Below are 18,161 nucleotides of genomic sequence, written 5' to 3'. Positions count from 1 at the left end.
CAGGTCAGTTCCTGAAAGCAGCTTGCCGAACAAACAGTTCACTGAATTACTAAGGTGTTCCCCCCTCCACCCGCCACATTTTGGGAAGTGATCCCTGCCCTTGTCCTGCCCTGATCCCACCTCTGACGGTGAAACAGCTATGGCTTTTCATGAACTGACTTCTGGGGACTTGACTTGCAGCTAGCCAAGTTTTCTGTTAATTGGTGAATTGGTAAATTAGCCGTTTACCCTGGGTTTGAATCCCTTCTTTGCTACTTATTTTAGCTGGGTGAGCTCAGTCAAGTTACTAAACTTCTCTGAGCCTCAGTTTCCTCATCTCTAAAAAGTAGAAACAGTAATTCTGATTGGTATGAGGATTAGGTGAAATCAATTGGATGAAAGGCCAAGCACAAGATGCTGCTGCTGCTGCTGCTGCTAAGTCGCTTCAGTCGTGTCCGACTCTATGCGACCCCATAGATGGCAGCCCACCAGGCTCCGCCGTCCCTGGGATTCTCCAGGCAAGAACACTGGAGTGGGTTGCCATGTCCTTCTCCAATGCATGAAAGTGAAAAGTGAAAGTGAAGTCACTGAGTCGTGTCCAACTCTCAGCGACCCCATGGACTGCAGCCTACCAGGCTCCTCCATCCATGGGATTTTCCAGGCAAGAGTACAAGATGAGGACTTAGTAAAGAAACTTTACAGGCAGATGATCTTCCTTAAATGTTGTTCCTCCTTAAATATTCCCTCCTCCCCACTAATTTGTGTCAATTAATAAATTGCTTATGACATCCATCGTGGTGACTGAAACTAGAAGAAAAACAATTTAAACCTAGTCCCAGGACACTGCCTTCTCCATGCGGGTTTGCCAGGCAGAAAAGTCCATATCATTCATCATGTGGCAAGTGCCTTTCTCATCCCACGTGAGGCACTGACACTGGCCAGCCTGGGAAAGCCTGGATCTGATCATGTCACTTCCTTGCTCAGAATCTTGTCTCCAGAGCCTTCAACAGTGGCTACTCTGCAGCACCAGCACAGAAAACGGTTCAAGTCTGGTCAAGAGTGTGCTACTCCAATTGAAACTCCCTCGCCTCTGTGGATATCTGAAACTCAACTCAGGGCTAAAATTCTTTCTGCATCTGAGAGCTTCTTGCTCAACATTGCAATAGATCCTGTTCTTCTCTGGTCTCCTAACACTTTTGCTTGCTTGCTTGTCCCTACCTCCCCATGTGTGCCAGACTCTATCCTGAATGCATCAGTTACACAAATTAAGTCACTCAATTAACTAATATTATCCCATATTCCCACATGGCATGCCCAAGGTCGCACACAGTTAGCAAGTGTCAGAGCGAGAATCCAGAGCCCAGGAGTCTGGTGCCAGAGTTCAAGCCTTTAACCACTGAACCACGCTCCCTCTTAATAGACGCATGTGGGAGGCAGGGAGGCTGGGAGGCTAAGTCATGTTAACTTATTGCAACTGTATGTGAATTCCTTGGGAAACATACAGATTAATTCCTGCCATCCACCATTATTAGACTAAGAAAATATTGTTACTTGGACTCCTCGGGTGGAGATTCTCCTTTTTCAAATCCAGGATATAGAATGTGACTACGAATAACTGAAAATAAACTTGATTGAAAAGAAACTTCAGGGTAGATTTTTTCCCCCCTAAGTTTTCCGTTCAGTCTTAATGGTGACCAAAGTGGTGAAAAATTCCAACTATGCACGCCCTGCTCAGACCATTCAAGAACCTACCAGTGGGGTCTGAGGGTCACACACACAAACGGCATTTTAAGTACCAGCGGCACGTCTGATTGGGGAAAGTCAGGTGGGGAGGGGGCGGGGGTCCACGGCTTGTCGGGTTCAGGGAGACCCGGAAACCTCACCCAGCCCTCTTCTCCCGTTGTGTTTGTCACAGCCTAGCCCCTCTGCCTCTTATTGAAGATGGAGAAGATGCTGGTGGGCTGCTTTCTGCTGCTCTTCGGACCGACCCTCCTCCTCCTCCCCGCTGAGGCCAGGGAGCGGCGGCCTCCTCCCAGGTCCATCTCCAGAGGGAGACAGGCTCGGACCCACCCTCAGACGGCCCTCCTGGGTGAGTGACGGGTGGGCGGGGCTCCGCCCCAGAAACAGGCCGAGGTGGTCGAGGGCGGGCCTCCGATGGGGGCCTCCGATGGGGGTGGGGCCCCGCCCTGGGTGCCCACTTTGGGTGTGCTGGGGGACAGGGCATCTCGTTGGCAGGGAGTCATCCTGCGTTGAGGATGTGGTTGTACATTGGTTTTCAAGTGAAAACCTCTTCTATTGCAAAACTTTCCATTTAATCTGAAGCTCCTGACTTTTCTCCAATAAGCAAGGGAATGGGTTTTCATCTGAAAAGGTCCTGGTTGGACTTACCTGGACAAGGGTGTTGTAAAAATGTTTTCTTGGGTCTGTCTGCTGATCTGTATTGATGATGCTTCCCTACCTGGCACCTTGGGAAGAAGAGCAGGTTTGTGGAAGGTGGAAGCTGGCATGAAAGAGAGATGGAATCAGGAAATTAGAAATAGAAGATGCCAGAGGTCTGTATTTCTCTCCTAGTGAATGTGTTTCCTTCAGGCGAATTTTTTTCTTTCTCCAAGAGAAAGGAAACACATAAGATATAGAGGAATGGGCCTGGTTCTGAACGTGGGCTCTGGAAGGCCAAGGATTCGGGGGGAACAGGAAGGCTGGCCAGTGGCAAGATGGTGGTTTTGGCACAGACCTGGCTTCGTAAACCTGGCCCTGGTGCTGACCAAGTGGGTACACTTGGGCCACGTAACCTCTCTGAGGTTCAGTCTCCTCATCCATAAAATGGGAATGCTAACACTGATCTTTGTGAGAAGAAGCCCTGGTAATGAATATATGTGAATTATAGGTATGCAATGAATGAAAGCTTTCCCACAAACGTCATTCCATGAAGTTGTTCTCCAAAACTGTGGAGTTTTGTTTTTTGGTTTTTTTTTTTGCTACATGGCATGCAGGATCTTAGTTCCCCAACCAGAGATCAAATCTGTGCCTATGTAGTGAAATAAGAAGTCTTAACCACTGGACCTCCAGAGAAGTCCCTCCAGAACTGTGTTTCATGTTGGTATCTTCTTGGCCAGCCCCTAAAAATCTGACCCCCTCCGACGGCCACTGAGAGAACTGCTATGTGTCTGGTTGCCTCAGCATCTGAAATGACAGGAGACCGGAGGAACCAGAAGCTCTGTTCTGAGAGGTCAGCATCTTTACGGTGCTATAAGCAATGACCCCAAGGATGCTGGCCCTCCGTGTCTTTAATCTCCTGAGAATCTGTTTCCATAGTGACATAAACATATGATTTCTGCAAATGTGGACCGGACTGGGGGATGTTTAGTATACTGATTAAAGGGCTTTTTAAAAATGTTTCAAGATGATAAACATACATCACCATATGATAAACATACCTATCTATCATCCATCTATCTATAAAGAGAGGTGACATAGGTGTGTGAGTGTGTGAGAGGGAGAGAGAGAGAGCTCGAAATGCCTGATTCCTAGATCAGCAGCAGTGATTATACAGTCGGGTTTCCAATGGGGCTGTTTTTGGAATGAACCACCCCACACTTGGCCAGAAGAGCATACAGGCACCTCTTGGTATTAGCTATCTCTGTGCCTACTCCCTGCCTCTCTCTCTCCCCCCCACACATACTTTCTGATACACACATATGCACATAGGCACACACACTCACACACTCTCACCTCCCCCCACACACAGACACTGGGCCTCCCCTAGTGGTCAGCATTCACTGCTCTCTCGGGCTCTGAAATAGAAACCTCCTGGTCTTCACACGTAAGAGATCCTGTTTTGCTAAGGGCATCAACCCCTAGCATCCTCCCCCTCTGCTTTTCTGATTTTGCAGGAGAATGTGTCAGGGACAAAGAGGGGGTAGGATATGACACCCTTCTGCCCTCCAAGGAATGGCGTGGCCACTCCCTGATGTGCGGGAGGGCAGCCTGACTTGGGAACGTGGGGAGTGAGTGCGAACCATGAAACTGAAGGCAAACGCCACCGTGCTGGCCTGGATTCTCTAGTGCCATCTGCTTTCAGTCTACCTTTGATGGCGAACAAAGATGGAGAAGCTGTGCTCCTTGGAGTCCTTGCCCTGACCGCTTTTTTGATGGCTGGATCTGTGATATCCACTGCATGGTGTATTTCACCAATTACTTGCTTGCATGACTGTCTCTGAATGTTTAACAGAGTAGAAGCAGACTTGTTTCTTAGGCTAATTTTTCATTTGAATTTTCTGATTTTTTTTCAAATTTATATCTAAATTCAAGTGAGAGGCTGGGTAACAACTCAAGCCTATTAAAAAAATGATGCAGATATTTTTCTACCTTCCTATAGATGTTTGCATGTCACTCAGGTGGTAGTCCGTGACGTGTGTCCAGGAGGGCTTACCTTCTACTTCATTCATTTATCTGGAATTTCTGCTCTGTGCCAGACTTGAGGGAGTTAAAGTGCAACCAAGAAGTACACATGCAGTGGGGAAGACAGACGTGTGAAAAGGTCATTAAGTTGGTGGAATGTGTGTGCGATAGTAGAGACATAGCTAAGTTACAGCTCTACTCTGCTTGCTGTTGGCTCAGTTTAAGAAAGTGGTTCTCAAACTTTTGGATCTCAGGACCTTTGTACACTCAAAAATTATCGAGGATCCCAAAGAGCTTTTGTTTTTGTGGGTTAAGTCTACTGAGGTTTACTGGATCAGAAATTGAAATGGAGGGACTTCCTTGGTGGGTCAGTGGTTAAGAATTCACCTGCTAGGCTTCCCTCGTGGCTCAGCAGTAAAGAATATGCCTGCCAGTGCCTCAAGGCAGGAGACTCGGGTTCAATCCCTGGGTCAGAAGGATCCCCTGGAGAAGGAAATGGCGACCCACTCTAGTATTCTTGCCTGGAGAATTCCATGGACAGAGGAGCCTGGTGGGCTACAGTCCATGAGGTCTCGCAAAAGAGTCAGACACAACTTAGAGAGTGGTGTGGATGCATGGGTGAGCACTCAGTTGTGTCCAACTCTTTGCAAGATCAACAAGAGAATCCACCTGCCAATGCAGGGGATAGAGGTTCAATCCCTGGTCTCGGAAGAGTCCACGTGTCATGGAGCAACATGTGCCTTAACTACTGAGCCTGAACTCCAGAGCCTGGTAGCCACAACTAGTGAGCCAACACACTGCAACAGAGAAGCCACCACAGTGAGATGCCCATGCACTGCAGTGAAGACCCAGTGCAGCCAAAAATAATAAAGTTTAAAAGAGAAATTGAAAAGGAAAACTATAAAAATATTAATTAATTTTAAAATAACAGTAATAAACACACACAGTTTCCCTGGTGGCTCAGCTGGTAAAGAATCTGCCTACAATGCGGCAGACCTGGGTTCAATTCCTGGGCTGGGAAGATCCCTTGGAGAAAGGAAAGGCTACCCATTCCAGTATTCTGGCCTGGAGAATTCCATATAGTCCATGGAGTCGCAAAGAATCGGACATGACTGAGCGACTTTCACTTCACTTCAATAAACACAAAACCTGATGCATAATGCAAATAAAAATATTTGTATAATAATACTTTCAAAATAAAAATATTATGAGAATAGAGGATTTTACATTTTTGCAACTCTGCTTCATGTCTAGCTTAATTAAAGACACCTGGATTCTCATTTCTCATCCATTCAGTCTGTCATGAAATACTGTTTGGGTTGTGTTACTTGAAGAAAATATGGCCTCACACAGATATGTAGTCAGAAAAAGGAAGAACTTAATCATAATAGCCATTTAAATGAGTATGGATATTCTTCTTTGACATGACACCAAAACTTGACAAATGATAGTTGCTTCAAGATTAATAGTAGTGTGGACTCTAAAACCACCTCAGTATACATTTTGAAGTATATACACACGTAAGAGAGAGTATAAAAGGCAAACATTAGCGTTGTTACAAAAATAGTTTTGATTTCATGGACCCTCTGGTGGGGGTCTCCAAACCACATGTTGAAAGTGGCTGGTTTAGGGGAGCATTCCAGGGAAAGTTGAGACTGTGTGAAGCTGGGAGATGAGGGGCCAGGAAAGGAATGAGGATGGAGCATGGAGGTGGGGGCTGGTGAGGCCATCAGGACTGCCATGTCTGTAAGGCAAGGGGTCTGGGCTGGAGACAAGCCCAGAGGAGGTAGGAACCAGGTAACTTAGGACCTTGGGGGCACCAACAAAATGTCTGGGCTTTGTGCTGCAGAGGTGGCAGCCCCGGAAGACTTGAAACTGGCAACAGTGGTGCTCACTGCTGATTCCCCTTCTACCCACTGTGCCACCTGGACAGCCCAAACAGGGTGTGCTGTGTGTGTGTGTGTGTGTGTCCGGCCCTTTGCAACCCAATGGATTGTAGCCCACCAGGCTCCATGGAATTCTGCAGGCAAGAATACTGGAGTGGGTTGCCATTTCCTTCTCTAGGGGATCTTCCCAACCCAGGGATCAAACCTGGGTCTCCCACATTGCAAATAGACTCTTTACCGCCTGAGCCACCAGGGACACCCAGGATGGGCTGTATGCAAAGCTAAGCTCATGGAAGCTGTTAGATTCTTCCCTCTGTACCTCTCCTGCCTCAGCGGCACCTGTCCCCTCCCAGACTCCCTCCTAAGTTCCCTTCAGAGTGGTGCTAGCTGGAAGTAATGTTGCTCCCACTCCTAATTACCACCTGCTCTGCGTCTGCACACTTTTCTCTTTATTGTATTACAATCATGTGGGGATGGAGCTGTCACCAGGGCCACCAGTGGGGGCATATCAGCCTTTTTGGAAACCTTAACCCTCCTTGCCTAAAGTCCCACTGTATCGGCGATGCCCCTCACCCTTGGAATGAGAGTACATGCAAACCGTCTGTGCGCTTCTACTTCCTGGCTCCCCTGTTTTATTTGTCTTTTACGAGGTCCTGTTGACATGTGCTGTCTTTTCTAAATTTACCAAGCGCACTCATTTTATTTCTACTAACTAACCTTGAAAGCTTTTCCTTTCCCTGCAATAGACTCCCCTTTCAGATCGATGGCACCTGCAAAGAATTCGTGTTTGTGATTTAAAAGAGCACTTTGTGACAACAGAACAGTAGGGTCGAGAAGTGGGAGGTGGTGCCCCAAAGTGTGTTGGAAAGGGGATGGTGGGAGCTGACTTCCCATCCCCTCAACTCTGCTAGGAAAAATTCCAGAGGTGTTCAGGGGGTAAAGGTCATGGAATTTAGTAAAATGTCTTCCAAACAGTTAATTCACTACTTAAAAATAAGCTAATGAAGACAATCAAAGAACTCACAGTATACAGGCCCAGATTCTGTTCCTGGGAAGGCATAGTACGTTGCTGCTAAGTCGCTTCAGTCATGTCCGACCCTGTGCGACCTCGTAGACGGCAGCCCACCAGGCTCCCCCGTCCCTGGGATTTTCCAGGCAAGAACACTGGAGTGGGTTGCCATTTCCTTCTCCAATGCATGAAAGTGAAAAGTGAAAGTGAAGTGTCTTAGTTGTGTCCGACTCTTAGCGACCCCATGGACTGCAGCCAACCAGGGTCCTCCATCCATGGGATTTTCCAGGCAAGAGTACTGGAGTGGGGTGCCATTGCCTTCTCTGGCATGGTACATTACTAGGCATTTATTTCCAATTTTGCATACGTCTCTAATTAAACCTGATCTCAGAACATCAGAAAAAAATGAAATGCTTCAAACAAGGAGCTGAAGCCTAAATTAGCAATGTGACTGAAGGAATTGGCTGGCCTAGGGAATTAAGTGTAAGAATGCCCTACTCTGTGTTGCCAATGGAGGTTCTTGCCTAGGCTGATAATTATTAACATTTTCAAGCATTGGCTGCCAGTAAATGAATTTCCACATCCTGAAACAATCCCCTTCATTGACATTTGTTGGCACCCTCAGTGAGGGAAGAAAAGCAGATGCCAGAAGCCTTCTGAACTTTTGGCTTCTGGAAGGACAGACCCATTGAGGCCACCAGTCTTAACATGCCCTGAAGCCGCTCTGTCACGGATACAACTTTTGTCTCCTTCTCCGAGCTTTCTGGGGCTTTGTTCAGCCTCTTCTACCTGGAGTATTTTCCCTTTGTTGCTGTTGTTCAGTCGCTCAGTTGTGTCTGACTCTTTATGACCCCATGGACTGCGGCACACCAGGCTTCCCTGTCCTTCACCATCTCCAGAGTTCGCTCAAACTCATGTCCATTGAGTCGATGATGCCATCCAACATCTCATCCTCTGTTGTCCCCTTCTCCTCCTGCTCTCAATCTGTCCCATCCTCAGGGCCTTTTCTAATGAGTCGGCTCTTTTCTTTAGGTAAGGCTTATTATCAGCCTTGGAGAAGGAAATGGCAACCCACTCCAGTACTCTTGCCTGGAAAATCCCGTGGACGGAGGAGCCTGGTGGGCTAGAGGCCATGGGGTCACAAAGAGTCGGATTCAACTGAGTGACTGCACTTTCCCTTTCACTATTGTCAGCCAAGGGCAGGTTAAATGCCACCTCCTCCCCCTGCCAGCCAGGCAGGACCCTCCCATCCCGGGATGGGCCACAAGCACTCAGATCCTCTGCCAATATGTCAACTCACTTTGCTTTATATTCTGAGGGGTAATAATGGCACCTGCCAAGGATTCCTATTCTGGTTATTTTTGTACTTGCCTTGTTTTTAGCATCAGATTGCAAACCCTTGAAGGAGGGGACCGTTTTTCATGTCTCATGACACCTCTGGAGGTACAATCACTTACTGAGACCTTGCTGTGGATAGGGACAGGCCCACTCACTGGATTTATGTAAAAAAGACAAAACACTGCAAGGTGGTTATAGGTTTATCTCATTTTCGGACAAGGAAGCCCAGGGGAAGAGAAGTAAAGCGATTTGGTAAATTTGTTAAGGCTTCTGAAAGTTAAAGTTGCTCAGTCGTGTCTGACTCTTTGCAACCCTGTAGACTGTAGCCCGCCAGGCTCTCTGTCCATGGGATTCTCCAGGCCAGAATACTGGGGTGGGTAGCCATTCCCTTCTCCAGGGGATCTTCCCAACCCAGGGATGGAACCCAGGTCTCCTGCATTGCAGGCAGATTCTTTATCGTCTGAGCCACCAGGGAAGCCCAAGATACCACAGTGGGTAGCCATTCCCTTCTCCAGCGGATCTTCCCTACGGAAGAATCGAACCGGGTCTCCTGCATTGGCAGGTGGATTCTTTACCAGCTGAGCTACAGACTTCTGAAAACCCAGAATGAAAAGTTGTCCCTCCCAACCCCACCCCACTCCACCAGAGGATGCATGGCTAAGGAGTTGTATGTTTGAGCAAAGAAATACTGAGCAGACCACTCTGTGCCCATCAGTCTTTGGAGGTCTTGCTGCTACTGCAGGTCACACTGGGGTCGCTGACTTCAAGCCCCCTCTTTGTTCCCCCGCACAGTGGAAGCTCCGTGGGTGTTGGACCACAGAGAGGATGAGGCATACAGATGGCTGATTTCATCCTCCTGTCCGTGGTTGCAGTCTCTTAGCACGTGACTCCAGGAAAGCTGCTTTTTCTTGTCCAGTGTATTCACCTATAAAGGGAGGTGGCTGGAGTCAGGGATCTTTCATGTCTCATCTGGGGCATGGTAACATCACCTATTCCCGCCTTCTCATTGTCCCTTCTCTGGCTCCCGGTAGTGAACCTCCTCTCGCTGCCATCCCTGATGTGATCTTTGGCTTTCTTTCCTTCTCTCCGGATGACAGGGAGAAATTTTAAGACAGAAGGGATGGGGCAGTAGAATCAGGCAGGGGGTTGGTAGCGGGTAGGGTGCACAGTAAGATCTGGGAGACTGAACACTGGTCCTCACGCCTAATTGTCTCTCAGAAGCTCTGAAAGACTCATTACACACAGACCGCTGGTTCCCAGGATCAGAGTGCTTGATTCAGTAGGCCTGGGTTGGGGCTTGGGAAGTTGCCATTTCTGGAGACCTCAGTTTGAGAATCTTTGCAGAGAAGAAATCTAGGAGTTGGGTTGGGGATGGGCAGGAGGAAAGGATCTTAGTAACAGATGCTAAGCATGAACCAGAGAGACAGTGCGGGATGAATAACATTTGCTGAGAAAATTGCAGCTGCAGAGTATAAGCGAACTGTCAGCTGGGTCGACTTTCTGTGGCTTTGAATAGGCTGCAAGCATTTTCCTACCCAGGGGGAGTTAGCAAAGTGGGGGGAGCCTCAAGCCTCTTACAGCACACATCTAAAAAAGCCAGTGGCCGACGTGCATCTTTATCATCAGAACTGGTTATAAAAATGAAGGTTGATGCATAGAGCTGATCGAATTGTTTTTAAGTATAGCAAAGGCTTAAAAAAAAATAAACCCTTTGAAGTGAGATCACACCCCCTTTGTCAGTCTCCCTCTGTGCATCCTCTGTGACGTAGTCAGGGCCCAATTACGGACCTGACGGAGGGACTGTCGTGGCGGCTGCTCAGAAAGTATATCTCGTCTCCTCGCTCTCTGCCTGTTTTATATATAAAGCAACATCTCTGTTATTATTCAGTTGTTATAAACTATATGAAGTGAATTCTTCATTCCTATCTTGTGATTAATACTGAGAAGCTCCAAAAAGAATAGTATCTGACTTAAGCCACAGAGTTAAGAACGTTCCTAGCCAATGAATACGTAACTTGACTTTCTCTCTTCTACAGAGTCTCTCACCTTCTCTAGTAAACTCTGTCCGCTTCCTTTTCTGTACCTCTTTTATCTCTGCTTCTCCACTTCCATCCCTCCCTCGTTTCCTTCTCAGTTCCAGGATGTCTGATCCTCAGCTTGCCCGTGTGTTTGGCACCTGCAGTGTGTATGCGTGCGTGTCCTTTCAGTGGGGGACATAGCCACTTTTTCTTTTCTCCTCTTTGATGGCCGCTGCTCTTGGGGGGCAGAGCATACTGCCTTACCCTTCCAGAGCCAATCAAGTGCCAGGTTTCCCTACCAGATGATAATAATAACAACATTAATGATGGCTACCCCTTTTGAGAGAGCATCTACTATGTGCTAGGCAGCTCACCCTTCCCTCTACGTGGTATTAATATTATTGTCCCCATTATACAGATGAAGAAACTGAGGCTTAGAGAGGTTAAATGTTTTGCTCAAGATCGTGCAACCACTGAGCAGCAGAGGTGGGGTTGGAGAAGCCAGCATTACATTTCCTTTGGCTCAGATTCTTTTCTGCAACCCTTCTCCTCTGTTCCAGCCAACCGAATTGGACTCATCTTTCGAGTGTCCATGGAAATGGCCCTAATTTCTCAGTCGGGATTTATTAATAATGCCCCAACAACACACCCCTGCAGCAGGCTGTCTGCCCCAGCTTTTCAGCCTGGACAGTGATTGCCAGCATCGCTGTCTGCATTGTATCAGCGATGCTGATAATGTGCGAGGTACACACAGACACAGCGAACACCAAGAGAAGGAGCAAATGAACCAGTGAGCAAAGAGGAAGAGTCTCCAGAGAGGAGCCACTGGACTGGGGGTGTTCCTGAAGCCAAGGCATGTGGAAAAAAGTTGAAAGATCTGGGGATGTTTAGTTTGAAAAAATAAAAATAAAAAAACATGAAGGGCTCTGAAGGCTGTGTTATGGCAGAGTTTAGACTTGTTATTAAGACCATCAGACCTTAAAGAGGAAATGAAGACCCAATTACCTGAGTTTTTAAGGAAACAGATTTTTTTTTCCCAGGTGAAACTTTGTCACCACCAGATTAGCACAGGGAATGAATTGCCTCCTCAGGCTTCAGGGATATCAAAGGCCTTTGTGCAGGGGGTTAAATAAACATCTCATCTGTAAACCGCCACATTCCAGGATTCTAGGGAGGTGCCTGCAGAATTAAGAAATGAACCCAAAGATAAGGACCTTCTCCTCTACTAAAAAAAAAAAAAAAAAAGCTAAATATTTGCTTTCCAAGAAAAATCTGCCTTAGGAACCTTTGAAATAATGTTTTTTAAGCAAGGGAGAAACTAGGACTTTTTCAGTGACTGGCAACGTATAATTTGTCGAATTCCTGGGTTTCTCTTCCGGCAATGTTAAGTGAATGAATGAAAGAATGATTACAGGTAAATTGCCTTAGCTTTTTTAGTTAATTCAGTGTAGACCTTGCAGTCAACAAAAATCACTAAGCCTTTATTACAGATGCTTAGTATCAGATAGCAGACTTTTTTTTTTTTTTTAGCTTAAGTGGAATACTTTAAAATTTTTTGTATTAAATTTTACCTTCTTTGTTTAGGTTCATCATTCTCAACGAATACGCTTTTCCTCCTTAGCAAGTTCAAATCATTTCCAAATTTGATGAAATATTTTCTGTATCTTTTTCCAAGTCCCTACTGAAAATATGAAAAGATATTGATATTTTATATTCTTTTGAAATTATTATAAAGAATGATCATCTTTACTTCAAAATTGATGTCTAAATATTTAATAACTCTTAGATACTGAAAATACAAGGAGAGCTAGTTCCAAAATTGCCTAAATAAGCAACCCATAAACGTTTCATGTATTCTTAAGAGGAAATATTATGGAGACTCGAGCTGTATATTAGTTTCTAGGGCTGCCATAACAATGTGACACAGACCTGAACGACAGAAATTTATTTTCTCGTGACTCCGGAGGCTAGAAGTCCCAGATCAAGGATTGGATTCTTGGTGGTGTTATCAAATGCAAATTCATGTGCCTGAGGCAGTGTGAGGCCCCAAACCCAAAACTGTTGGAGTCTGAAGCTGAGAAAAGTTTATCGCAAGACTGAACAAGGAGACCAGGTAGCTCATGCCCAAGAAACACCTGAACTCCCTGAAGGGTTTCAGCAAAGTGCTTTTAAAGGCCAGGTGAGGAAGGGCATCCCAGGGTCTGAGGTCAGCTCATGCAGAATTCTCTTATTGGCTGATGGTGAAGTAGCAGCATGGTTAACAGCGTCAATCCTTAGGTGCCAGGAAGTCTGGGGGCTGCTTGCTCATGACCATCAGGTAGTTAATTTCTTCCATTTGGTGGTTTTTAGCATCTGAAAAACTCAGGAAATATGCAAGAGATCCCCTTCTCTGGGAGCTTCAAAGAGGAGCTGGGGGATATGCGGGAAGGGTCTGTCTCTGTGGAGTCCTGCTCAGTTAAGTGAGGCCTCTCCTCTGGGTTTGCAGATGACTGCCGGCTCCCTGTGAACTCACGTGGGCTTCCCTCTGTCCCCGACTGCAACCACATTGCCTCCTCTTATAAGGACACCAGTCACATTGGATTAGAGTTGGCCCTAACATTTGTCACCTCTTGAAAGACCTCATCTCCAGATACAGTCATATTTGGAGATACTAGACTTCAACTTACGAATTTCCCAGTTTGTGGAAGACAGTATGTCTTCTCTGACATGTTCCTAAGTAGCCTCTTTTCCCTTTCTGATTCACCTCACCTTCCCGTTTCAGGGTGATGTAACTGTTCCTGACATGTTGAGAGACTCCAGCGGTGTGGTACTTATTAGTTTACCATTGTGCGTTCCTGAGTCTTGAAAGCAGATCGGACAAGCCCGATGGGTTGGGCAGCCAACATCTTCGGGCTGCAGATGGGAAACCAGTACCATCTGGCCAGGATGTGAAACCAGGTCCAAGTAAGATCTTTCAAAAGCCAGGAATTAAAACCACTAACTCAGAAAAGCTTCCTTTCAGTATATCCAGAGAAGGCTGATTTATAGGCAAGGATGAAAGGAGGGTAGTGTGTGTATTTTGGCTCCTTGGAGGACGGTGAGGCCGGGAGAGGAGGAGGAGGGAGACGTTTTCGTAAGCCCGCAGCCAGCCAATGAGTAAGAACATCAAAGAGGAAGCTGGACGGCCAGATACACAAAGAGCTGATGCAGGGGACAGGGCTGGGGGAGAAACCGGAGGGATCTGACCACTTGGGCTGGGAGCCAGGAGGGGCCTTTGGAAAGGCATGATGCAGTATGTGCAGTGAGCGACATTTGGCCTTGAGAAACCCTGGGAGGATGAGCTCCAGAGGCCTTTCAAGTCAGGCTAGACCATGAAGTAAACTGCAGAGGAATCCGGTCCAAAGGGCTCAGATCTGGCCAAATCTATGAGAGGCTGCTTCCCATCTCCAGCTCTTCATTCCCCAGCCCTCACCCTGGGCCTTCCCCTAGCCTACTCCATCCATTCATTGAATAAACATGTTCTGAGAGCCCCCACCTTCCAAGCACTGTGCTAAGCCTGGTGCAAAATGAAGAATTCCTACATCTCTGGGACGTGTTAATGGGACAGCCAGGGAGGTACCCCCTTCTCCTCAGGATCCCGTTCACCAGTGTCCTGTGGCTGTCCTGGCTGGTTGTCCCAACCAGTGAAGGTAGCCGGCTCCTTCACTCCCCTCTTCCAATCCAACTTGAATTTGTCTCCTCTCTTCCAATCAAACCTGACTTTGTTGCCAAAGTGAAGAGGAATAGGCAGACCATCCGTTTTACCAGCTGTTTTTCCTGTACCAAAATAATCTAGTTCTGATACATGATCTTCATTTAATGATTTGTCTTGGTTTTTTCATTTATTCATTAATTCAAGGAACACACATTGAGTATCCTGGCAAGGCACTGTTTAGATGCCAGTGATACTGCAGGGTCAGGCCTGGTCACAGCTGTCTCACTCAGGCTTTAGGGTCTGGTACACATTCCACAGTTTTCTGGCAGCATGGGTCTTTGGGGGGAAATAGAATCAGTGAGGGAAGATGCCCTCAAGAGCCAGTAAAACTTAGTCATAGAACCATCTGGGCTTGATGCCCTCTGTAGAGAGGATACATTTGACAACTCATTCAATTTCTTGAAGAGTCGTTAGTCTGTTCAGGTTCTCTATTTTTTCTTGAATCTATTTGATAATTGGTATTTTCCTTAAAAATGGTCTGATTTTTGTATTTTTGAATACAAGTGAAATATTTGTATTATTTGTCTGTATTTTTGAATCTGCTGGCATAGAGTAGTTCACAACACTATATGTTAACATGTGGCATACATTCTATTCTTTGATTTTCTCTTTTTTGGGGTTTTTGTTGAGGTTCTTGGGCTCTGCATTGCAGCATGCGGGCTTTCTCTAGTTGATTGAATGGGCCTAGCTGTCTCGCGGCATGTGGGAATCCCCGTTCCTCACCCAGGGATTGAGCCCATGTCCCTTGCATTGGCGTTCAGATTCTTAACCATGGACCTCAGGGAAGTCCCAGGACATGCTATTCTTTAACAAAGAGTGCCCAGCATTTTATCCCCGGTAGTCCACAGAGCTCTGAGCAAAAATTCTGAAGGAATGCTGAGCCCTGGGGGACAGGTGTGCAGACGATAGGGAAGGTATCTTCATGTACTCAGGTTTCCCTGATACTATGTGGTATTTGCAAGAGAGCTTTACAGTTTTACAAAGCTCCTAATGAGTGACTCACACACACACACACACACACACACATACACACACACACACACAATGCTTTCCTTACTTCCTTTTCCTCACAAAGCCCTTGAGAGATAGATTTTGTAATAATCCCCAGCTACAGATAAGAAAACAATCCAATCAGAGATGTTAATTTTTCTGTGATATTCAGATAAAGCCAGAAATCACTCCTAGATCACACCATTTTAATTAGAAGAGAGTTTAGAGATCATCTTGTTAAAAAGTTTCTAACCTGGGGTCCATGGGCCTCCAAAGGTCCCTTGGAGAGACTTCAGTCGGTCCATAATCTGGATGGGGAAAAAAATAACATCCTTTCCCACTGACCTCTAACGGCAATTTAGCATTTCCTTCTATTATAATCGTAAACCACAAACCACAAGAGCAGCAGCAGTGCTTTCTCAGCGATAGAGATCACAGACCTGTTCATGGTACGTTACAGTCGTCAGAGATAACTCAAAATAGTGCTTACACTGCTCCCTACTTCAGACTTAACGCTCGTCAGGTACTTGCCTTTCTACCTTGCTATTTAATGTCGTTTTTAAAAGTCCATCTGTTACTCTGTTCCCAGTTTTTTTTTCTTTTAAATATCTTGATTCACTGTAGTTCAAATAATTGACCTCCTTTTTCATCCTAGGCATTAAAACATTTGTATTTATTGTGCTAATATATGAGTCATTTTAAAGTGTACCGTTCAGTGGCTTTAAGTACATTTACATTGTTTTGCAACTATCGTCACTGTCTATTTCCAGAACGTTTTGAACATTTCCATTATTCCCAAGCAGGAATTTTCTATCCATTAAGAAATAACCCCCAGCCCTCCCTCTCCATCCCTCAAGAGTTTCTTTCCTACTGTCTGTCCCTATGTTGCCTATTCTAGACACCTTGTGTAAGTAGAATGAAGCCGTGTTTGTTCTTTGGTCTGACTTTTCTCGCTTAGTGTCACGTTTCTGAGGTTCACGCGTGTTGTAGCATGTGTCTGAACGACATTGTTTCATGGCTGAGGAATATTCCAGTGTGTGTCTATACCACGTTTTGGTTGTGCATTCCCCTGCTGATGGACACTTGGGTCGTTTCCACCTTTGGGCTACTTGAATAATGTTGCTATGAACATTGGCCTATAGGTATCTGTTTGAGTCTCTGCTTTCATTTTGGGGGGCATATGTACCAAGGATGGACTCGCTGGGAAACGTAGTCATTCTGTGTTTAACTTTTCTGAAGAAATGCCAGACTGTACCACAGTGGTACACTTTGCACCATTTTGCATTCCCACCAACAGTGCACCAAGGTTCCAATATTTCCACATCCTCACGAACACTTGTTATTCTCCTTTATTTTTTTTCCTGATAGCCATTCTCATGAGTGTTGGATTTCATTTTGGACTTTTAACAGCTGTATTCTGAGAAAGCATCATGGGCTTAAACTAGACTGCCGTGGAAGTCCCTGGTACAAATAAGGGTTAAGTGAGGGAGCCAGAGTCCAGAAATACTGTTCCTTGCTCAAGGTGAAGTAATTGACCAGCAGCAGCCTTGGGCTTCACACCAAGTTGTCTAGGGCTCAGGGGAGCACTTTCCCCTCCTAACACATGGGCTGTTCTCATGTAGACATTTGCCTCAGCCAGTGGTCAGACTGAGTCAGGGCTGGAACAAAGCCATCAACCAGCCAGTCACTGAAGCTGAGGCCAGCCCCAGACGCAGACGAGACAGACAGAATCCCTGTCTGCAAACCACTGCGACGTAAAACTGCCACATGCAACCACGGCAGCTATATCTTTATTTGTTCAACAAACATTGAGTGCCTTGTAGTGAAATCAAACACCATATTCAGTTGGAGTGTCTCAGGGGCACCCAAAGGGACATCGCTTGGAGATGCTCAACTGACAGTTTGGTTTCCGGGTCAAAGTTCAAGAGGGAGAAATAACCCTGCCCATGATTCCTTTCAATACAGAATGGTGTCCTGACCTGTTTTTTTTCAGACCAGGAGCCTCTAGTTCTGCAGAGACAGCTTAAGATGGCCTCAGTCTCATGGCCTCATTTTCTTACTGACCTTCCAATCAACCACGGCTCCTGAACCTTTCCACACCTGCCACCACACTTGTCAGCTTGGTTTTATAAATAACCATAGCTAAGCTCAGTTGGTAAAGAATCTGCCTGCAATGCAGGAGACCTGGGTTCACTCCTTGAGTTGGCAACTGGGTTCAGTCCCTGAGTTGGGAAGATCTCCTGGAGAAGGAAATGGCAATTCACTCCAATATTCTTGCCTGGAGAATTCCATGGACAGAGGAGCCTGGTGGGCTACAGTCCATGGGGTCATAAAGAGTCGAACATGACTGAAGAGTCTAAACCACCACCTACTTTCAACAAGTATAAATTCTAGCTTTCCACCATGTGACCATGGGTAAGTAAGCAGAGCCATTCTAACCCCAGTTGTCTCGTCTGTGAAACGGGGATGATAGTCACACCTCCTCCTAAGTGGGAGTGAGGATGGGATGAGATCCTGCAGATAAAGGGCTTTGCACAAAGCCTGGTACGGAGTTAGCTTTCAATACCTGCTTATTGCTGTTATTGTCACATTTTAAAGTTTATTTAAAAAAAACATTTTGTACATTGCAAATTGGTGTTAACAGCTCCCACTCTACTGTGAGATCTTTAAAACTAGGAGCTAGGTCTTTTCATCTCTGGGTATAAAGCATCTGGTGTAGTAGCCTCACAATAAATGTGAAGAAATGAATGAGAGGTGACATTTATTAATATTATTAGTACTGTTACCTTTATTTGAGCATCTACTTC

General features: G+C 46.0%; 1 protein-coding gene across 2 annotated transcripts in view; it reads left to right on the top strand.

Moving 5' to 3' along the window:
* Window positions 1-1,920: 1,920 nt before the first annotated feature.
* Window positions 1,921-18,161, top strand: part of MATN2 (matrilin 2) — a 149,614-nt gene continuing 133,373 nt past the window's right edge. For both annotated transcript variants that reach the window (XM_068983540.1, XM_068983539.1), the window contains exon 1: window positions 1,921-2,068. In XM_068983540.1, coding sequence (XP_068839641.1) covers window positions 1,921-2,068 — 148 coding nt within the window. The remainder of the gene's footprint in view (window positions 2,069-18,161) is intronic.

This window comes from Capricornis sumatraensis, chromosome 11 (genome assembly GCF_032405125.1).
Source record: "Capricornis sumatraensis isolate serow.1 chromosome 11, serow.2, whole genome shotgun sequence".
Classification (NCBI taxonomy): Eukaryota; Metazoa; Chordata; class Mammalia; order Artiodactyla; family Bovidae; genus Capricornis; species Capricornis sumatraensis.
The sequence above is the reverse complement of the archived record's forward strand: the minus strand, read 5'-3'. Positions and strand labels throughout refer to the sequence as shown.